A 23,648-nucleotide genomic window follows, 5' to 3' on the forward strand; every position below is an offset into this window, starting at 1 on the left:
CAATAACACGTGTCACGTTATGCTACATGGATACTATCATATTTGTGTTGATGGTAATAAATCTAGTTTTAGTTATGCAATTACCATAAAACAAAACAAGGGCATATATTGGCTACATAAAATCCCCCAAATTATAATAATCATTATAGCATGTGTATTAACGTGTAATATCTGCATGATTAGCATAATCACCATTGATGCACTGAACATGGCCTTGGATGACTTCAAATAGACGTCAGAATCCAAAATGCCATATAAGGTGCACAGACACCAAAGCGGAAGTACACGGAGATGAAACCGAATTCTAGAATCTCTGCAGTTCTGTAGTGTACTCTAACATGATGGATTCTGAAGGAGGCTACCGGAAATGAACTCTGTTTGGCTAAGAGGGATCAACCTTATGGCTCTGAGACTATTTGTTTTCGTTCTGTTCCTACAAATCAGCTGAACCCTAGAAGAAAGTGTGACAAGCCTTAAGAATAAGCAGCCTTACTTCGCTTTTCGCCAAAAGCGAGCCTTTCCTTGAAAAAAAGTCCCTCTAGATCCACACGCTAAGGGAACATCCGTGATAATGTTGAAACGAATAGTGAATGATGAGTCCTAAAGATGATTCACACAAAATGTTTGTATGAATTAAGGAGAGGTCAAAGGATGGGGCCAAAATACACACAAGCGCGTGCACATGTGTACGCACACACACACACTCTGAAACTACAGGACATTGTGATGACTAACTACACCTAATATAACCTCAATAATACCATCCATGCATAGACACTACTTGAACACCAAAAACCCACACAAATACCATTCTAGCGTTGCATGCGTTGCCCATAATAGGTGCAGTGTTGTCACGACAGTGTGAAATCAGTTGAACTCCGGTTCACACAATTTTGCTTCAGTCGCTTATGAAGGCAAGAATTTATTTCCAGATATGTGTATATTGACCCTGTCTGACATTCAAAGTGTATTTACAATTTGTCTTTATAAGTCATACTTACTGTCACCATATATTTCATTAAGCTACAGTTAGCATGTTACTTTACATTTGGACACTTTCACGACTTTGAGTGTGTCCCATCCGAAATGGCACCCTGTTCCCTATATAGTGCACTACTTTTGCCCAAGGTCCATAGGGCTCTGGTCAAAAGTAGTGTACTATGTAGGGAATAGGGGTGTCATTTGGGACACACACTTGGGGGCGTGTATTCATCTCTCAGGGCCTGAACTGTGCTTTTGATATTAAACAGTCTTGCAGTCTAAAATAAAAACCCTTAACCGTTCTTTTTTTCTTTCTTAAGCTGCACGCCAAGGGTCTTTGAGTACTATTCCTCCAGTCGGGCATGATTCAGGGGAAAAGAATGTCAAATCTCAACAGTTTTGCATTTTTTAAATCTTCACAATAAATCAAGTTTGTAAGTAAACCATACATCACACGGTACCTAATGTAACGTTGCCTGTTCGGTTAGAGTTCAAGTATTTTTGCTAGAAACTTCCAAACGAACGTTTGCGTCTATGTGGCTTATCTCGTCTCTTGACAGCGTCAATTCTACTACGGTTCTAGTCCAGATCCAGAACATTGCTAATAACAACAGATAGGAGATGTATGTTGTAGGTTGACTACTACACTGACATGAATGCCACTCCACCAACTATAAACTAAAGATAGGAACAGGTTTGATAAAACAGAGATGGTTAATGCAAAATACCAAATATGCAGGATCATGCAAATATTTCCAGGTTGCATTTTCTTGAGAAGGGTGTGTGTGTGTGTGTGTGTATGTATATATATATATATATGTGTGTATAGCATGCCTATAGAGTGCATTCAGAAAGTATTCAGACCTCTTAACTTTTTTCCACATTTTGCTACATTACAGCCTTATTCTAAAATTTATGAAATATATTTTTTTCTCTCATAAATCTACACACAATACCCCATAATGACAAAGCACAAACAGGATTTTTTAAATGTTTGCAAATGTATTTTTTTTTTTAAATAAAGGAAATACCTTATTTACATAAGTATTCAGAACCTTTGCTATGAGACTCCCGAAATTGAGCTCAGGTGCATCCTGTTTCCATTGATCATCCTTGAGATGTTTCTACAACTTGATTGGAGTCCACCTGTGGTAAATTCAATCGATTGGACATGATTTGGAAAGGCACACACCGGTCTATATAAGGTCTCACAGTTGACAATACATGTCAGAGCAAAAACCAAGTTATGAGGTTAAAGGAATTGTCCGTAGAGATCCGAGACATGATTGTGTCAAAGAACAGATCTGGTGAAGGGCACCAAAACATTTCTTCAGCATTGAAAGTCCCCAAGAACACAGAGACCCCGCCGGGCCAAACTGAGCAATCAGGGGAGAAGGGCCTTGGTCAGGGAGGTGACCAAGAACCCAATGGTCACTGTGACAGAGCTCCTCTGTTGGGATGGGGGAACCTTCCAGAAGGACAACCATCTCTGCAGCACTCCACCAAATCAGGCCTTTATGGTAGAGTAGCCAGACAGAAGCCACTATTCAGAAAAAGCCAGGACAGCCTGCTTGGAGTTTGCCAAAAAGCACCTAAAGACTCCCAGACCATGACAAAAAAATCAAATGAAATTTTATTTGTCACATGCGCCGAATACAACGTGTAGACTTTACCGTGAAATGCTTACCTACAAGCCTTTAACCAACGGTGCAGTTCAAGAAGAAGAAAATATTTACCAAGTAGACTAAAACAATAAGAATAATGAGGCTATATACAGGGGGCACCAGTACCCAGTCAGTGTGCAGGGGTACAAGCTAGTTGAGGTAATCTGTACATGTAGGGGGGGGCTGAAGTGACTATGGATAGGTAACAAACAAACAGTGAGTGTACAAAAGGGAGGGGGGGCAACTCTCTGGTCTGATTAAACCAAGGTGTAATTATTTGGCCTGAATGCCAAGCTTCACGTCTGGAGGAAACCTGGCACCATCCCTACGGTGAAGCATGGTGGTGGTGGCAGCATCATGCTGTCATCTGCCTTTTTCTGAAAATAGCAGTGCAGCAACTTTCCCCGTCCAACCTGACAGAGCTTGAAAGGATCTGCAGAGAAGAATGGGAGAAACTCCCCAAATACAGGTGTGTCAACCATGTAGCATCATACCCAAGAAGAGTCGAGGCTGTAATCGCTGCCAAAAGGTGCTTCAACAAAGTTCTGAGTAAAGGGTCTGAATACTTACGTAAATGTCATATTTCAGATTTTGCACAATAACAAAAAATAAATGTTTTTGCTTTGTCATAATCGGGAATTGTGTGATGAGGGGGAAAAAAACAAAGTAATCCATTTTAGAATAAGGCTGTAACTGTAAATGTGCACTGTATATGTGTAAACACCAAAGACACTCATCATAAGTGAAAATTATCACATAGACTTGAGGTTACATTACTTAACTTGAACCAAGAAATAGCCAATCAAAAATATCCCTCAATTAAATTCAAATATTCAACACACACACCCCTTAATTACACTTATATCGTTTTTCAACATCTAGGCTTATAGTTAGTTAATCAAGACAGTGAGTTTTGTGAATCTGTCCCGAGGTCTCCTACTAGGGTTGGGCCAATATATGATCAAATTGAATATCGTGATATTTGACATTGAGTAGTAGTGCAAGACTACTCGATTTGAACTTAACAAATCCAAAACTGTGCAGTTTTATCAGTTAGGCTGTTTAAATATGTTCAAAATTAAGTCTGAATTAATTAACTAAGCCTTATTGTTTCACAATACAAAGATTATGTAACGTTACTATAGTAAATGAGCACAAAAACAGCACAGGCTAGAATGATTTACTCATTAACTGCGCAAAACGATTGTATCAGATATTGCAATATCTTGAGTGGCATATCATAGAAGATGTCTCCCCAAATATCACCCAACCTCATCTCCTACACTACAGTAATCTGTACCCTCTGTAGTGTTAGTAGCTTCAACAACACAAATGGAATCTAGGAGAATGACAAGTCCACAGGCATTTGCCATCTTACTGTTTAAAAAACCGAAAGACACTTTATCACTTGGTTTCTGGCAACTTTGTGGCTTATTTCAATATCCACACTGTATTTTCAGTGGTTGCATTTTCCAGTCTTCAGCTAAACCCGATGCTACAATGAATGTGGTGAGAATGAGAAACTAAAGCTAAATAGAGTACATGAGTATTCCAGGAATGTTTCAGTCCATTAACCTTTGTGTCGTGGTCATGCTGACCAATCTGTGGGAAACATAATGTATATTTGGCGCAAAAAAAACATATTTTCCAAAATGGGAAATAATCGTTGTGTTTTAGTCATACTAAACTACAAAAAAAGCATTGGCTGTATAAAGCCTGCATAACATTGAGACAATAGTGTTTCAGTCATGTACTAATATTACCATCAATTACATTTAAAATGTTAGTCTGTCTCTGTTTAATGTACAAACAATCTGCCAAAGCAGTTTTTCCCCCATATGGCTAAACACATTAAACTAGCTTCGCTGACTATTGTATGATAACAATATATTTGAAAAGAGAAAAAATATATACATTTATGCAATAACTTCATAACGTACATAAGAATGCGAAAGAAGGTTTTCATATCATCAATAATAGATTTTTGATAAGCCATGTTAACTCCGCGTCATTGGGTGCTTTGCTTAACACCACAACAAGGACCTGGAGATATTTCCAGCTCCAAATAGCCAAAAGTCGTTGCAATTAAAACACTTATGTCTAATTAGGCCAAAAGCCTCGAGGGATCCCGACATAAAAACGACGTCCACTGGACAGAGAATGTCCAATTGACTCCCTAATGAATTTAATGCCAAAGCTCCTAACAAACTGCGCCTCATTAACTTGAGTAGTCTACAACCGGAGGACGGGCAAAGAAGCTTCAGAGCTGCAGATAGATCAATAGTTTTGCAAACAGGACTTAAGTAGCTTTCATTTAACTGATGCGATATTTTTTGGGCCATTCTTATGCAGCATCACTGTCTGAGGAGCAGTCTCACACCCCGCCTTCTCCCCGCGCGTCTCGGTGCTGTGCCCGCGAAGAGACGGTGATTGGTTCTTAAGTCATCTAACATGACGTCTGGGGTGATAAGAGGACTTCAATTACGATCCCGGGCCCGCGCGAAGAACCCCTGTCCGTTTATTATTCATCACCGACAAGGTTCACGCGCCGATAAAGCGATGACCAGATTAAAAGTATGTGCATTTTTAGAAAACCATGCACAGCGCACAATGAGAAAGAAAAAGCCGGTTGTTTATGTCTTTAGAGTGATTTAAAAATATAATTGAGCTTCTTGGAAATCAATTACATATTTAAATTGTTGTAATCAGAATGTGAAAAGAGAAACATCAGACCTTTAGTTTTTTTCTGAATTAGGCGTTATTAATGTAACATGCGCTTTATAAAACGACATGGGCAAATAGGCTGCAATAAAACAGGCCCCAAACATAGTATTGAAGAACTATGGAATACCACGTTTTTAACATCTCAAAGGGTCTTACGATATCAATTAAAATAATAGGCCTGTAGTCTTATTATCCTTCATCACATTTTATAATGACACGCGTGCTAAAACTTGCTCTGCAGGTGCGTGTAGTCCGCATCCATTCTAGGAGGAATTGTTCTTAAATTGTGCAATGGCATGAAATGGGTCAAATATGGAAGTAATATTATGTTAATTTGGCCGATAGAATATTAGGGAAATTAGTAGGCCAAATTTGTATGGTAAAACAATAAAACACATTTCTGCGAGGGGAAGGTTGTTGCTCTTAATCCGATATCCGCGGGAAATTACTGGGTGTAATTTTAACTATTCAGGCCTATAATCTACTGTCACGATACACCAAGATGAAATCACTAGCACAAAATGACAAACAAAAAGCATTTCCTTTATGACAAGTGAATATGTTAGAGGTTTGAAATGTGAACAACTTTTAGCCTATTAGACTGGAGAGAAAAAAATACTCAAAATCAGGAAAACATAATGATATGCTATTTTATGAAGACAAAAACACAAATATTAGAAATATTGTACACTCACTGAACATTCGATTTATCTCGTTAACCTGATTATCACACATCGTCTTGAAGCCGCAGCCTGGAGACGCGCTTTCTAATAAAATTAGGCTCTTGTTTCTTGACGCACAAATGTCATAAAACATCAGTCAAAAATAGCTTGATATACATAAATTAGCAACTCACAAGAAATATGCAAATGCACGAATAGTCCAATAATTCATACATACAATAACTGTACAGCATTTAAAAAACATATTGGTTTCATTGTCGAAAGCGATTAAAACCTTAGTGCTGATGTTTATAAAGTAGTATCAAGCCTCATTAACTGCCATAGAAAAACAAAAGGGTTCCAAATTGATGCCATTCAGACATGAAGCGAGCAAGTAAATAAACACTTCCCTTGCAAGGTATCCAGCATCACTCAATGCGCAAACTATTCTCCTTCTAAATGTTTCCATTTTATATTGAGCACGTGCACACCTGGGGGGGGGAGGCTAGGTCAAGGCAAAAGAGACACAGCTGTCTTTAAAACGTATTAAATATACTTCGTAGAAAAGAGCACAAAGTGTGTATACGAAAAGGAACCGTTTATCTTCCAAAATCTCGACCTGGGAGCAGAGGCTCCGCGCGCAGGATGTTGGAGAGCGAAAGTGTGCCTCTCGTGAAAGAGTGCTTGTCGGAGAGGCCTCTGATTGGCTGGTTGCACTGACAGCTCCGCCGTTGATTGCAGGAGGAGAAGTCCGACCCCTTTCACTCTTCTAGGGGACCATTCATAAACTACACAAGTACAGCTCGCACAGCTGAGTGTGGACAACAGTGGGGCAAGGTAGGAGAATAACGCGTAGTTTTCACGTTCAACCGAACGGACAAGGAGAGATGAGTGGTCACGACCAGAGCTTTATCCTTTAGGTTCTGCAAGCGCGAGGACACGGACAGTATTATACTGTACACTGAGCCCACCCCATTCTGGGGCTGCCTACTGCATATGACTTGGACTGATATTTAGTAGTCTATTACGTTGCAACCCTATCGGTATCCTTCCGACATTGTCTGACGTCCATCCGCTGTGTACGCAAAAAAAGTTTAATTATATCATTTTTCCATTGCTTGGAGAAGAGCGTTTCGCCTCTGGCTTTACCGGTAAGCATTGGATCCGTCAACGTACTGCGACTCGCCGGTGTACAGCCCGGACCTCTGCCCAAACATGATCGCGACGCAGGCAAAGCTGGTCTACCAGCTCAACAAATACTACAGCGAGAGATGCCAAACTCGAAAAGCGGCCATTGCAAAGACTATCAGGGAGGTGTGTAAGGTAGTGTCGGACGTCCTGAAGGAGGTCGAGGTGCAGGAACCCCGGTTCATCTCCTCTCTCAGCGAGATAGAGGCGCGCTTCGAGGGGATGGAGGTCATAGCCCCCAACGAGTTCGAGGTGGTCCTCTACCTCAACCAGATGGGAGTGTTCAACTTTGTTGACGACGGTTCTCTGCCCGGCTGCGCTGTACTGAAGCTGAGCGACGGCCGCAAAAGAAGTATGTCTCTCTGGGTCGAGTTCATAACGGCCTCGGGCTACCTTTCCGCCCGGAAGATCCGCTCAAGGTTTCAGACTCTGGTGGCGCAAGCGGTGGATAAGTGTAGCTACCGTGACGTGGTTAAAATGGTAGCAGATACAAGTGAGGTAAGACTAAGGATCCGGGAGAGATACGTGGTTCAGATCACCCCTGCGTTCAAGTGCACAGGGATCTGGCCTAGGAGCGCTGCCCAGTGGCCCATGCCCCATATCCCCTGGCCTGGTCCGAACCGGGTGGCCGAGGTCAAGGCCGAGGGCTTTAACCTGCTCTCCAAAGAGTGCTACTCGTTGACCGGGAAACAGAGCTCGGCTGAGAGTGACGCCTGGGTCTTGCAGTTCAGCGAGGCCGAGAATAGGCTCCTGATGGCGGGTTGCAGGAAAAGATGCCTCTCGGTCCTGAAGACTCTCCGTGACCGTCATCTCGAGCTACCCGGTCAGCCACTCCAGAGCTACCACATGAAGACCCTGCTGCTGTATGAGTGTGAGAAACACCCGAGAGAGACCGACTGGGACGAGTCCTGCCTCGGAGATCGAATCAACGGAATTCTGCTGCAGCTCATCTCGTGTTTGCAGTGCCGCAGATGCCCCCATTATTTCTTACCAAATTTGGACCTGTTTCAGGGGAAGCCGCACTCGGCCCTGGAAGCTGCCGCAAAGCAGACGTGGAGACTGGCGAGGGAAATCCTCACTAATGCAAAAAGTTTGGACAAATTATAAACTGTCGAATTGTCTGATTGTGATACTATTGCTATTTAGGGCCGAGGTGACGTTTTGAGATCACTTCAGAGTGGAGGAAAACGTCATGATCTTGGTTTCACATCCGAGCAATGTGAAACAATTGAGAAATTAAAAACAACTAAACAAAAAAAAAAACTTTTACAACGGAGTGTAATGGGACATTGCCATTCAGAGAGGGAGAACGTGAAGGTACATTAAGCTAAATGTAATACTTTTTTGGTTGTTTTGTTTTAAAATGTTTTCACAAAGTGAATAAATGTTTATTTAAAATTATATGCACAAAATCTTTAAGTGAAAGAATAAAAATGTAGCGTGCCAAGTTCCAATTTTTCATTACGTGACCTTAAACTGAAATGTTAATAAAACTAAGAAATGACATTACAACTTGGCCTTGTGTTTGTATACATGTTTTGAGAACTGGCATTGTTTAGTAAGAGTAATACAAATGTATATTTACTAGATAAAGTGAAATCAATTCCTGTGTGAAAAACAGAATTCAGGATTGTTAAATACATTTACATTCGGTAAATCTTGGGCCTAGATTAATTTGATACAAAATACGAGTTCTGCATGATTATGCATATCAGAGAACATACATTAATTTTCGTCTTGGAATAATTAATATAGCACACTATAATTTAGTTCAATTTGATGCAAATTGTTTTAACAAAAAAATAACGTCTATTTAGTCGACAGTTTGATGTGGCTGCAAAAAAAATCATATTTAAACACCGGTATGCATGTCTGTTATTACTGTGTATTAACTATTGGGTAGGCTATAATTCAGTGGAGAAATTGCACGAGGATAAAGAGAAACACAACAACCACTTGTAGTAGGCCCATTCACCAGAATAGACCATTGCTAAATTCAGGTTAATTAATTTGCCCTTTCAATAGGAAAATGTTAACGCACGAAAATAAAACCCCAAAAGTTGATTAATGAATTTCTGTTATTATAACTAGATTATGATTATAACTGTTATTGCCAATAACCCTGGGCGCAGACTGCTGGAAAAAAAAGATACACAACTGTCACTCAATGACTAGCCAGGGGAAGTCAGGGCCCATTTCTTAACGAGACCTGATTCATATTGCTTTCGCTACGAGCGACTAAACACCACGCGGGAATATTAGTACAGTAGGCTATCCATTAGCAGCAGCCTATTTGGTTTATCACTGAACTGTTGAATACAAATAGAAAGAGGATGTTTTGAAATGAATATTCATTACTATAGCCTGTTATTTAGGATATTCAAATGAGTCATATAGGCTACGTTTCAAAGGTGTCGAATAATAAATTCAAGTCATTTCATGGTTTTTGTTCTCAACAAAACCTACCACAACATAAGTCATTGGCCAACACACTATTCCTGATTCCTGGGCTGTATTTCACGAACAACTGAAAGACCCGAAGGAAGAAGAGCAAGCCTAGTCTTCTCTCTGTATCAGGCACATTGTATTACGATGTGCGATAGACTAACTTATTTTTCAAACGTTTGCTTGTGATGCTTCTGCAGGCTCTGAGGCCTTTGTGTATCGAATCTGCAGCGCAAACACCCGTTTTCAGAGAGACGTGATGTTGTCAATGACGTAGCCCACCCAAACCAATGCAATTCAAGCACGAGTGAAGCTATGGCTTAATGTTCACTTTCACTACGCAAATACACACACCACATAACAGCATTTTCGCCTATACGGTTGTTATAATCTCAATTATAGAGATTATTGAGTCTCGATCTACATTTGGATTATTCAATAATTATTTGACCTGATGATGATCGCAGAACTCGAGGCTGCTTACAGTCGTCATGCAATAGCCTAAAGGCTTTTAGTCTACGCATGTTCGTGGTTGGAGTTATTTACTAAATTCTTAAAGGCTTTACAAAGCAATTAGGCTGCAGAAAAGCATGACTTGGAGGTGCTGGGGTCAGGGAAGGACTGGGAGAAAGGCCTGAGCCATTTTGAAAGCTGGTTTTACAGAATGACGGGAGGGCCTGCTTTGGATCAATGGAAGTTAAAGCCCTTCTCTTACCTTTGGATCGATCGTCTTAAAGCTGGCCTCATCTTCATCCACCTCGAAGTAGAGTTCAGACGCAGTGATGGACAGCGTTCCTTTCACCACCACCGCCGGGGCGACCAGCTGAGCGCTAGTGCTCATGTTTACAGGGCCTAGGAGACAGACAGGGCCCAACAACGGCATGGGCCAGAAAGCAAACATTAGCCCGCTTTACAAAAATCACCCACTGCCCCTCCTCGAGAAAGCAATAGTTTTTTCAAAGGGCAACAGCGTGTAAAAGTAAACATATAAACTCAACAAGGGCACGCACTGACTTTGATGGCTCTTTTTGTCTCCGTGAAAATACCATAACAATATAGAGAAGGCCACATATGCATTTTTAATGAGGGAAAACATTTGCTCTAGGCCAGGGCTGCCAACCCTCTTCCTGGAGATCTACCCTACCGTCCTGTGGGTTTTCAGTTCAACCCTAATTTAACACACCTGATTCTACAAATTAGCTGCTCAACAAGACCTTAACTAGCTGAATCAGATATGATACATTAGGATTGGACTGAACCTACAGGACAGTAGATCTCCAGGAAGAGTGTTGGGCATTCCTGCTCAAGGCGATTGGTCGTTTGTATCCGCCTATCTATCAGATGCAAGGTCAAGAAGAAAAATAAATATAATTCTCAATTGTATAATTTCTAGCTTAAAACTGCATGCAAATGATTTGTGTAACTGCAATTTAAATTAAGAATGCAATTTTACATTTCACAATTATTATTAGCATTATTATTAGACCTCATTTCCTTGCTAGATCGAGTTAGATCTAATATTGCGTGTTGATAAGCACTGAAACCAGGATCACCATGATCTGAAAAGTTCCTCTTTAGACTACAGGGAGGGAGAGGTGGTTTGACCCGCTGGGTAAAATAAAATATCAGCATCTGCGTAACCCAAGACAGACCAGCTTTGTCAAAAAATAGAATCAGCTGTCAATCAGGCCCCATTGATTGCGGGCTGGTGCTACGTCTGTTTAATCTCTCATCAATCTTAATTTATGCCAGTATGACAATGAGAAGGCCGCTCGAGGGAGCAACGTGTAAGCTCTTGCCGCTCCTGCCCCGCGCTCCACGTGTGCATAAACATTGTATTTGCAGATGTGCCGCGCGGCAGAAAGGGGCTTCAGAGCCCGGCTTGATTTCCCCAAGCACCCACGTCTTTCCGAAACGGATGGCTATGAAATAAACAGATATGTTCATTTGTTGCCATCTCCCCCTCCCTCCCCCTTAGCCCTCCGAGCATTGTGAGCATTAGCATGTAATCCGGGCGTGAAATAACATTTTTCAATCACTGCCATGGAGACATTCAATTACACCTGGTGTTGTTCCGACAGACAGCTGCCTGTACTGGGACGCTGCGTCCTGTCTGTCTGTCTAGTCAGAGGAGTAGGAAACCCACATGACAATTTCCACTTCATTTCAGAATCCATGTCACTTTATTATGCATGGAATCTCCCCTTAACCCTATTGTCATCGTGGGCATTGTGTTTTCATATAATTGCGCTCTGAGCGTATTAGTCTACAGTGGGTGAACAAGTTATATTGGAAAGCCATGATGTGGGGAAATTGAGGATTATATAGGATGCAATCCGATTAGTAACATAACTAATAGGCCCATAGGAGTTCCAGGTATAGGGAGCCACATTTACATCAACATGAGTGTGAGATAATGGATTTAAAGTGGATAAGAAATTGGACAGCAATGTCATTGTATGTGTTTTGTTAACGGCAAGGCCTACAATCGCTTTGATCTCAGCCTATACTATTTATTCGACATGGATTCATATAGGAAAATGCACATTTAGAGCAATCATAAACAACTAAACACACAGAAAATGTTTAAGGTCCATAGTGCTATTCTAAAATGTGAAAATAATACCGTTTAGCTAAAAACCGTGCGCGGTGCACCTATATGCCATGCCCAATCATAAAATAGGCACACATGGGATGTATGTGTCAAAATATCGCACTTGTCATGAGTACCAATTTGCGGTTTTCATTTAACATTTAACATAAAATAAGTCAAAGGTAGGCCCCAAAATATAAATGAACCTCGAGGCCAAAACATTTAGACAAAATGCACAGTTCACTTCTTCAATTATAGTCTAATTCTCAACGATAAAAAAAATAATTACCGTGTCAAAAGCTAACTATGAATCATACTACGCAAGCGTGTTGGTACTTTTGTACTATAATTTAATTACAAACAAAAATGGGCTTTGTTTTGAGATATGTGAACTTGTAAACAAGCGCCAATAGGACATGTTTGTGTGTGTTATTATCCTCTACTCCCCCAAAGCCAGAGCACCACAAAACATCATGAGACTCCAGGGGTAATGGGAGGCGCTGGGGAGGTTATCCCCCCTTATTAACCGTTCGGGAGCCCCGTTATCCTGCATGCGCTCCTCAAAGTACCCGTAGCAGCACCCGCGTTAGCAATGGAGACGCTTTAAAGGCGGGAGGGGGAGAATTCAACTAACGTGCGTACCCAGCCCCCTCTAGATGATGCGCGCTGGGACATGAAAACGGATGGAGCTGCATGCGTTACCTGTTAGGTTCTCCAATTCCTTCTCCTCCAAGGATGATAGAGTGTCATCGTCGCCATCCAACAATATCTCACTCTCAGAGTTCTGATTTCCCATCGCGTGACTTCTGATTGACTGTTTGCCAAGGAGGATATCTTCCTCCGGAGCTGAAAGAAGAAAAGCATTTTAAACCGCCATCCAAACGTAATTGTGTTTTTACCAAGTGACCTTTCTGTACAGAGGTTAGTATCCTAAAAATAAACGTTTTAAATATATAGACAACATATACGCTGCTATTCTGGGCTATGTTTAATGATAGTTTACTATATCACAGGTATGACAGATGTTATATTAAAAAGAATACTGAAAATGCAAGGCTATATAATCTATTCATATTGTAGCATTTTTAAATGATCAATAATTCGTACTATGAAAGTAAAGTGAATATTCAAATGTCAATATAAATATTTATTGAGGTGAGTTGTCTATTTTGCCATAAATGTCTTGACGTTTTGCATTGCACTTCAGAATGGATTCGAAATTAAATTGGTCAAAAGTATTTTAAGATTTGACAAAATAGCATGAATAAGTCTGATAAAAATGGAATAATGCTACAATTATGATATAAAGCAATAGTTTATAACTCAAGTGCACATTCAAATGCAACATGGATCGAATGCTAATATGCTTCTTAGTACAATGAAAACTCCATGCGAAAAATAACATCAACATAAAGATGCTCAAGCTGATGGTTTTATAAACTAGTTTTGATGTTTCCATGACAGAAAACTGGCAACAATTTTAAGTAGAACTTCATGCAATTTTCATATATTATTGTATAATTTGTCAAGTTATCATAGAGCCATAAACCCAGCTGGAACACTAGCAATGACTCTTGGGAGCCTTCGGGGTTATTGTGAACATAAAAGGTTACGTTAACAAATCGGACTCTCAACTTATAAAGCTATTTTCCAATGGCGCTGTGCCCAACGCAGGCTAGCTATACCCACATGGCAGCCGGAATGAGGTTACAATGTCAAAGCGCGACATTGTATCGACTTGTCTTTATTGTATTACCTGAATGGCACTAATCTAATAGTCCAAATCCAACTGTGTAATTTAATTGATACCCAGGCAATAACGTGTATTTCAGTGTATTTCTAATGCAGATATACAACATTGTATGTAAAGTATAAAATGTACTGATAAGAAAATATAAATGCATTGTTAAAACCCCAATTTGCCTGTGCTGTGCCCTTACAAGTCATCAAAACAAAAAATAATTCTGGTCAAATCCAATATCCAGAAACATGAGCCAAAGATATTACAACAAAGCAAAAGAGCCTCCAAAGCCTACTGCCTTTTTTTTCTTCTACTTAACATGACTTCAGGTCCAAAAGGATTTAAGAGAAACAGTAATCTGCAAACATTTACAGAACCCTCATCATGCAGGCCCTTGGTGTGTGTGTGTGTGTGTGTGTGTGTGTGTTACACTCAACATGGTTTCTTTGCACTCCACTCCAAAACCACTGGACAGTGATCCAGTGGCCCCTCCAATCTCTCTGAGCAGCATCACCTGACGGGGTTAGACCCTAAGATAATTAGCATTTTCTCAACATCACAAACTATAATATATGGACTCCAAAACTGCTGAGAGAGAGCAGATAGAGAGCGAGAGAGAGAGCCGAGAGAGAGGAGAGAGCAGAGAAGAGAGCAGAGAGAGAAAGAGAGCAGAGAGAGAAAGAGAGAGCTAAGAAAGAGAGAAAGAGAGAACTGAGAGAGAAAGAGAGAGCTGAGAGAAAGCGAGAGAGAGAGCTGAGAGAAAGAGAGCAGAGTGAGAGACAGGGAGCTGAGAGAAAGAGAGCAGAGTGAGAGACAGGGAGCTGAGAGAGAGAGAGCAGAGAGACAGGGAGCTGAGAGAAAGAGAGCAGAGTGAGAGACAGGGAGCTGAGAGAGAGAGAGCGAGTCTAAGAGAGCTGAGAAATCTCATGTCATGGAAAATATGCAGCTCAATGATATTTAGACTGGTCTTCCTGTAATTAAGTCTCCCCGGAGGATTCTTTAGTTAGCGGCACTGAAATGACTACCAGATCTCTAATACATACCACATGCTACAATAGTATAGTATATTCACACCGTCCAAGTGAACTGACTGGACAGACCGATGGGCCGGGACGACTTTCTCTCACTGACAGGAGTGAGATGAAAAAGGCAGACATGTGTATTTGAACTTCTGTACATTCTGTCATAAACATGCTCACTAAGTCTCACCCTGGGAAGACCACAATACTCAACACACTAGCATATGGATGTGGAAGGGTCTTGGGTTGTGTTTACAACTAAGAAGAAAACACTACTGTGACAACTACTGCTACTATATCAACTTACTAGTTCGCCAATAAATGTTACTAATAGGCTGTGAATGATTTACTTGTTAGTCGTGAATAGTATTATCAGAATTGGTCATGTTAGATTGTCTGTTGTGTGCAAATACAATTATACAAACATGGTGCTGCTTTTCGAAACTACTTGGTAAATAAAAATAAACAGCCAGGAGAAGTTAAGAAAATAAAAACTCAATTATTAGATTATACTTCTGATACATGTATCCCAATATTACATAATGACATAAAATAAAATATAGTATTCTTGAAAACATAATTGATATGATGTATATTTTTGATATATGACATATGTACAGAAAAGTGTTCTGAATGCATGTGTGTGTTTATGATGAAATGTGGGAGTGTGTATCAAACAATTAAAATCCATTTAACGCCATTTCAACTTAAAAGTGAAACAACCAAAGCACAGTAAAAACTAAATGGCAGTGAAAAGTTTAAAAAATGCAATGGATATTAGGCTGTGTCTAAATATTCACAGGCTAACACATTCTACATGTCCTTCAGCTGAAGCAATGTCTCTGTCAACTGTTGTCTATGTTACTTAGAATTATGAACTGGGTGGTTCGAGCCCTGAATGCTGATTGGCTGAAAGCCGTCGTATATCAGAACGTATACCATGGGTATGACAAAACATTTATTTTAACTGTTCTAATTACATTGGTAACCAGTTTATAACAGCAATAAGGCACCTCAGGGGTTTGTGATATATGGCCAATATACCACGGCTAAGGGCTGTGTCCAGGCGTTGCGTTGTGCTTAAGAACAGCTGTTAGCCGTGGTATATTGGCCATATACCACACCCTCTAAGGCCTAAATGCTTAAATATGAAGTCTTAGTGAGTGTGAATGTCTGGCGTTTTGTGGATGCATTATAAATCCTTGACAAATAATTCGGAATAAAACACATACACATTTTATAAGATCTAACAAGCGACAACACAAATGTTTCTGAAATAAGCCGTAATGCCACAAACAAAATACCCATCAGGTCATGTCACCCAAACCATTCATTGAGATGGAACAGGGGGCACAAACGTGACTAAAACCTGCCTACATTACACTTTCAGGCCCGATTGTTTCTCTAGCCAGAGGTTCAAAATTAAAATGCTACATTCACGCTATACTAAAGACATGCTACGTTGAGGCCCAGGTCATTTCCCTATTGCCAGAGGTTCAAAATGCTAATTCATATGCTTACATTACTAAAGCTCAAGGCATGCTTGGTCAAGAGCAATTAAATTGTCAGAATTAACAAATGTGTTTTTAACGAGACCATGGCCAGGAGCTGGAGTCATGAGGCGTGTATTGATCTGCTGAACAGAGACATTAGTCTTCAAGTATTTACTCTGCCAGCCACCTCTCCTCCAGCCTCCCTCCACAGCCCTCCCTTCACCCAGGGCAGGACCAAATCAATCCCCAGAAAGGATGTCTCTTTCCAGCCATAAATACATAACTAGCCCCCTCACCGACCCAACCAGCCTGACCGCCACGCGTCTGCAGGCCGGCTGGGGCTCTCAGAGTGGAAATGGTCCTCAAGGTTCTTGGCTGGTTATGAATGATCACAGTTGTATAGAATCTAAGGATTGTCCATGGCCTAAATACAGGAATGTTTTCCTCCTACATATCCTACATAAAAAAGATGCCATTTAGGAAAGTGTTTACTTATACTTAGTAAAATGCAGAAGTTGTGATGAGTAAGGTAATGGTAACAAACAATGCACTTTTTTTTGCTAAATAAGTTGACAGGAATACAATACTTCTTAAAAATCCCCAAATGTTTTTGTTTTTTAAATTCTCTTACCGGTTAACTATGTCTAATATCTATTATTGAGCGTGTTTTCATGACTTGAAAAGTGTTGCCATCACTCTTGTAACTGGAAATAAATGTTAAATGCAGATGTGATCATGCAGTAAATGTTTTGTTTGGGGAAAGAGGAGGGTTTTCTCTCTATTTTCCCTGTTTCATGGGATCAGAATAATTACAGCCAGATATGACCTCTGTTCCCTGTTTGAAAACTCACGACTGCACTCTCGCCTTGCGCTCCACTTCCGTTACAAATGTCGGGTCGATGAAAACAACAAGAAAGGTTACATCAGAAAATGGATGCCGCAGTCAGGCCTCAAGTCCGAGATATTTTAATGATATGTTCTTTCCCCCAAATGCAGCAGGGTAGCGCGCGTGTGTGTGTGTGTGTGTGCATACGCAACTAACAGGACAATACTCTGTAGAGGTATTACCAAGACTGGCTGGTGGCTATTTTTTACGACAGTAGTGACTTTGAAAGCAAAACACACCCTATATGTCAGAATATGTCTTCCCTATGTTGTTGAATATATCCAGAGCATGTTTTATATTGACTTACTGATGATGCCCCCTACTAGAGCAGTGAGTCAGTGATGGAGAGGGGAGAACAATTACAAGTCACCAACTGACGCTTCAACGATCATATGCCTTTGTAATCAGTTCTTCATTGCACTAAAATTGTAAGATGGCGCCAACAGACGTGGCCTTGTGTCGAGCTCCTACTCAACATTCATTGTTGAGAGCATGTCAGCAAGCATCACTGCTTACACCTGCTGTATCCTGTGTTCGTGACCAAATCAACTCTGATGATTTGAAACGATCTAACATAAAGGGATGAAGGGAAAGAGAATGAGAGAAAAGTAAAAAGAGAATTAGGGAGACACACAAAGAGAAAAGAGAGAAAGATAGAGAAGAGAAAAACCTAGAGAGAGCGAGCGAGAGAAAGAGAGAGAAAGAGCGAGAAAGTAACAGAGAGAGAAAGAGAGTATCAAAGTAACAGAGAGAAGGACCAGTGGTCCTCAAGTCCCTCCACCCTCCAGCTGCATCTCCACACCACAGACATTACGCCCGGTCCCCGCCGGGCCCACGAGGATGCTGGGATTGCCAGACGCTTATTGCTTTTAGATCACATTCTTATTGGCTTCTGTCACGGCGGCCGTTTGTCAAGAGGACTGATGTCACCTTTTGGGGGGGGACTACCTCCATCCCTGTGACATATTGGAGACATTTTCGGGCCAGAAACAGGCCGTTATTGTGGAGTGCAATAGGTTAAGCCGGTAAAAACCAACAGGCCTAGACAGGCAAGGCCCTGATCACTAACCCTGGTGTGACTGGGAATACGGTCTTTAGTGTCTTAGCAGAAACTAGGGATTAGGCTCTACTCTGGGGACTCCTGCTCCTACTTGGCCAATGAATGTGGTAGATGACTAAAACCTTTCTTCACACTGTGCTGACCAGAACCGTACTGTGCTGGGTCGGACATTCCCTTTTCACGTTGTATATTCCAGCATGGTTGCAGCACAGCCTGGCTTAGTGGTGTGAAAATAGTAGTATACGTCGCTCCCTAGTTAATATCCAAGATATGCAGGATAACGTTTTAGCAGAAACTAGGGATTAGGGCCTACTCCGGGGAAAACGTCCCTCCTACTCGAACGCTAGAGAACATGTGTCCTACGGCCAATGTGGTTCATGGATTCTACGTTTCCTCCAACCTAGTTATCGCTAAGAATGAGACGGTGACTATTCAACTGGTGGTTCACTTTGGTTTAGTTGTCCTCATAGGAAGTTCAACAGAAATCGGGGTTTAACACTTTCCATAAACGCCTTAAAAACAGAATCTGCACCTGTTGTTTTTAAAGCAAGTCCAGGGAAACGAAAGGATCAATTGAATCTCAATTCCAGTCCTGGTGGTAAAAGGTAATCAATACTGTTGGTTTTATCGATACTTCTGTCTTCTAGGTAATACAACGGTATTGATGTCACCGTTTCCTTTTAAACAGAACACGACCCTTGACTTGCTTTTACCACATGGTACTGTTGAGATATTGGTCAAGAGCAACCAAGCTAGTTTTGGTTTCTCTCTGCAACACACACAAACAAGACGTATTGTGTAATTAATAGTCCTGATATTTCCAAAATGATTAATTACACCTAAACTAATTAGCCCTCATATAATATTCACCTTCAAAGAAACACCTAATTATTCCCGTGAAAGTTAATGTATCTTTGTTTGCTGACCTTAAGCCAATTAAGATTTGACATCATAAAAGAGGCAGGTTAGTTAAATGGGCATCAACACCGTTGGTCCTCCTCACCTGGCTCTCTTTATGAACATAATGACATCTCTGAGCTGATCAAACTGAGCGCATGTGATTCTGACACTGTAGCTTCAGTGTTCTTTTTTTCATCAAATCAAGTACAAGTCATCCCCTGAGATGGTGGACATTTTGTGCATGATGCCATGATTGGGAATTTAAAGCAGGGAAAATAACATGGAACAAAGGTAGTTGAGGTGGGATACCGACTGGGATTCAAGTGATTTATATTCATATCATTGTATAGCTACAATACTTACCTACCGAGCCTAAATCAACATTCCCCCCATTTACATTTGTGAGCACATTTGTATTTTAATTGCTGCTATACTTGGTGTCAAATCAAATCCAATTGTATTTGTCACATACACATGGTTAGAAGATGTTAATGCGAGTGTAGCGAAATGCTTGTGCTTCTAGTTCCGACAATGCAGTAATAACCAACGAGTAATCTAACAATTCCACAACTACTACCTTATACACACAAGTTCAAAGAGATAAAGAATGTGTACATAAAGATATGAATGAGTGATGGTACAGAACGGCATAGGCAAGATGCAGTTGATGGTATCGAGTACAGTATATACATATGAGATGAGTAATGTAGGGTATGTAAACATAAAGTGGCATAGTTTAAACTGGCTAGTGATACATGTATTACATAAAGATGGCAAGATGCAGTTGATGGTATAGAGTACAGTATATACCTATACATATGAGATGAGTAATGTAGGGTATGTAAACATTATATTAAGTGGCAGTGTTTAGTGGCTAGTGATACATTTTTTACATCAATTTCCATTATTAAAAAAGTGGCTGGAGTTGAGTCAGTATGTTGGCAGCAGCCACTCAATGTTAGTGGCGGCTGTTTAACATTGAATGAAACATTCAAGAGAAAAATGAAGATGGAAAGAACGAAAGATCCCACCTGCTGCTTTCTATCAACAAGTCAAATGATAATGCATCATGGGAAATGGGGAGAAGACCAACCAAAGGGCTTGGTGCTTAGGAGTCAGGGAGTCTTGACATATTACTTACCATTAATGCCAGGCACCACTGTCATGCAAGAGTAAAGAAAAGGAAACAAACACATTTCACATTGCTACCACTGAAGGTTCATGCCAACTCAGACATTAAATAACTGAAAGGGGAGAAATTCTAAGTAAAAGTTTTGGGATCCAGGAAGGGACAGGATGTGAGTGTGTGAGGGCCTATTGGAACACTGCGTTCTAACATAGCTAACACTAATGGGGAGGCAGGTTAGGCAGTTAACTGTGTGAACTATTTAATTCAAATGAGGGTGTGCTTTTTCTTATTTTTTTACTGTTACTTGTGGTACAATAAAACACTTATGGCAACTGTAGTGCTAATTTTTATTGCCGTGGACCTGCTGTCACAGGCGGGCACAGACTCACGGAGGGTGTGAGCAAAGGACGCTGGGTGTTGAGCGAGGAGGGCTGACTGACCGTGTTCGGCTGCAGCTTTGAGCGTGGCCTTTGAGTGAGTGGATCCGAAGGGGTTCCTGACGAAGCGCCGGCGCCGCCTCAAGTCGTCCTCCCAGTAGTCGAGGCGCCAGAACTCCCGAGGACGGCTGCAGAGGAACAGAGGTAGCACATGTGTTAGCAATTACAGAACAGCGTGGTGGTAGCCTATAGCCCCAGTCACAGTGCAGAGTAGCGAGGCCAGCAGCAGCATAAAGACAGCCTTGTTTTGCTATGCTGGGTATCTTCTCCCCCCCCCCCCCCCAACACCACAACAAATAGAACACAGTAGATAGACCACCTAAAACCCTGACCTTCAAAATAACAATATGCTCCCTTGTGAAACGAGCACTAAATACATTATGGTGGAATGAGCAGCTGACAGAGTGATCAGTTTCCCCCACACTCCGATGTGCTCCCATTCCAGGCTCATTTGGGACCCAGCAGGGCACCTCGGCTCTAGCCTCTCTACCCGGGTAGCAGGCGAGTGCCCGGGCTGGTCCCAAAACGCCATTACAAAAACAGGGAAGCGGGAGAGGGGGATGGCATTACCAATATTAATCAATGTCCACAGGCCTCTGTCATTTTTCTTCCCAATTTGCACCTCCTTTACCCAGGCCTGGTCAGTAGTAAATCATTCAGACTAAAGTTCTGTCCCAAATAGCACCCTATTCCCTATGGGCCCTGGTCAAAAGTAGTGCACTAAATAGGGAACAGGGAGCCATCTTGGACACATACCCAATCTCAGGGACTTGGAAAGTGTTAACTTTTAATGAAGAGTCACAACCACCGCACAGCATTGTGTTGTGTACATACAGGCAATAAAATATTAAAACTAAAAAAGGGATTTAATTTAAATTAGATTTTAAAATATGAATTACTTTTGTTTAGGCACATCACACACAGTATAAGGAGGAAATACATTTCTTCCCAACATTAGTGAGATGTTATTTTCCACCCACCCCAATTTGAAAAAAGCTTGCCTAATCTAAATAACTAATTTACTGCTCCAGAAGAAATAGCTGGTAATTTGTCAAACTAAATTACGCCAAACGTGTTCCATACGGTATTATGAGGGAATGTGTTCGGCATTTAGAAATGAAAACACAAGGGAAGAACACAACATAATCTCTCTAACTCAGTAGGCCAGACACTTCCCTTCTTCACCTATGAGCTGGGTTCACACATTCAATTTACTATTAAAGCACTGAGAAAAACAAGTGGTCTAAGACATGTGCAGGTGTGTATTTGGGTTATTGTTAAGGTTGCATTAGGGTTGGTGTATGGCCTCAGCCTCGAAACAGATCCCAGTGTACTGATTTATAGAAGCATGGTGAGATAGAAATCTGGAAACCCAAGGTGCTGCGTCAGAAGGTGCTGCGTCAGAAGAGTGAAGAAGTATTCGTGCGCAACGATTTCGAGTCTCATGGGTCTGAATACTTATGTAAATAAGCTATTTGTTTTTTTTAGTATGCCTAAAAAACTGTTTTTGCTTTGCCATTATGGGTATTGTGTGTAGATTGACGAGGGGAAAAAAAACAATTTAATCAATTTTAGAATAAGGCTGTAACGCGTGGAAAAAGTCAAGGGGTCTGAATAGTTTCTGAATGCGCTGTAAGTCAGTATGTCCGTGGTGCTACGGGAGAAGTGTTCTGGTGTAAACAGGGCCTATTCCACCTGGCTATATAAATCAGGACAAGAGCACCAAGTAGCAGCCTCTAGACAGACAGCTCTTTTATGTCCTGATATTTCACTGGCTGTCTGCATATACAGTATGTTAAACCAACAACGTACAATATCAAAATGAAGGGGGTCGCAGAGTTAAAAAATAAATAAATGTCTAAATAGCAAGAGAACATAATCCACATGAGAACGGTGAGGGGAAGAGGAAACGCTGTAGGGAAAGGGGAAACGCTGTAGGGAAAAGAGGAAACAATAGCACAACACTGGAACATAGAGTCAAACACATTTATAGCTTGAACACCAAATGAGTGTTGACATCAGACCTTGGCGAGGTGGAGTGACGTGTGTATCAGTGTCAGCAGAGGTACGAGGGAGAACCAGAACCCTCTCTCTCTGTGTGTGTGTGTGTGTGTGTGTGTGTGTGTGTGTACATGGTTATGCATTAGGGCTGGGAATTTCCAGGACCTCACCAAACGACATCATCACGATACTTAGGTGCCAATCCGATATGTATTACAATTCTATATGCCGATTTTATTCCGATTTGATGTTCCAAACCTATTGCTCACAATGTCTGCTGCAGAGAGACGAGAGAGCCATGAGAACACGAGTCTTGATCAGTCAGGAAAATAAAAGTGCTGAAAACATCTTGGCTCCCTATTTAAAAAGAAGATGGAGAACAAGCTGAGGGAAAAATCCTGGAGTTTTGGAGCAGGTACAGCCAACTAGCACATTGTGATACTGTCAAAACAATACCATACATCGTCAAAAATAATATCCCGATATGTAACTATTGATTCCCCCCCATCACTATTACGCATGTGTGAGTGAGTGTACTTGTGTGTCTGTACATCCGTGTGTGTGTGTGTCTGTGTGTGTGTGCGTATTGGAGCTAGTTTGTTTGATCTGGTCTTGACTGCTGCTGTAGCTGCTCCAGTCAGGAGCCCAGGGCTCCCCACAAAGCTTCAGACCAACACCAATGACTACACAGGGCCTCTAAAAGGGGAGGGGCTTTACACAAGAAA

At 41.2% G+C, this 23,648-nt stretch overlaps 2 protein-coding genes across 2 annotated transcripts in view; one reads left to right on the forward strand and one right to left on the reverse strand.

Annotated features, from left to right (window-relative positions):
* LOC115124987 (lipopolysaccharide-responsive and beige-like anchor protein) overlaps window positions 1-23,648 on the reverse strand; it is a 295,611-nt gene that overhangs the window by 148,667 nt on the left and 123,296 nt on the right. Inside the window, exons 16-19 of the mRNA XM_065003331.1 lie at window positions 20,926-21,050; window positions 20,498-20,515; window positions 12,960-13,103; window positions 10,380-10,516 (exon numbers count right to left, since the gene is read on the reverse strand). Of these exons, the coding sequence (XP_064859403.1) occupies window positions 10,380-10,516; window positions 12,960-13,103; window positions 20,498-20,515; window positions 20,926-21,050 (424 nt within the window). The remainder of the gene's footprint in view (window positions 1-10,379; window positions 10,517-12,959; window positions 13,104-20,497; window positions 20,516-20,925; window positions 21,051-23,648) is intronic.
* LOC115124986 (protein mab-21-like 2) lies at window positions 6,818-8,506 on the forward strand. Its single transcript, XM_029654492.2, has one exon. It carries the CDS (start codon window positions 7,247-7,249, stop codon window positions 8,324-8,326), a length of 1,080 nt encoding a protein of 359 aa, XP_029510352.1. The 5' UTR covers window positions 6,818-7,246; the 3' UTR covers window positions 8,327-8,506.

This window comes from Oncorhynchus nerka, linkage group LG18 (assembly GCF_034236695.1).
Source record: "Oncorhynchus nerka isolate Pitt River linkage group LG18, Oner_Uvic_2.0, whole genome shotgun sequence".
Lineage (NCBI taxonomy): Eukaryota > Metazoa > Chordata > Actinopteri > Salmoniformes > Salmonidae > Oncorhynchus > Oncorhynchus nerka.

Coding starts and splice junctions, on each gene's coding strand:
- LOC115124986 (XM_029654492.2), top strand. CDS start 7,247: ATGATCGCGACGCAGGCAAAGCTGGTCTACCAGCTCAACAAATACTAC.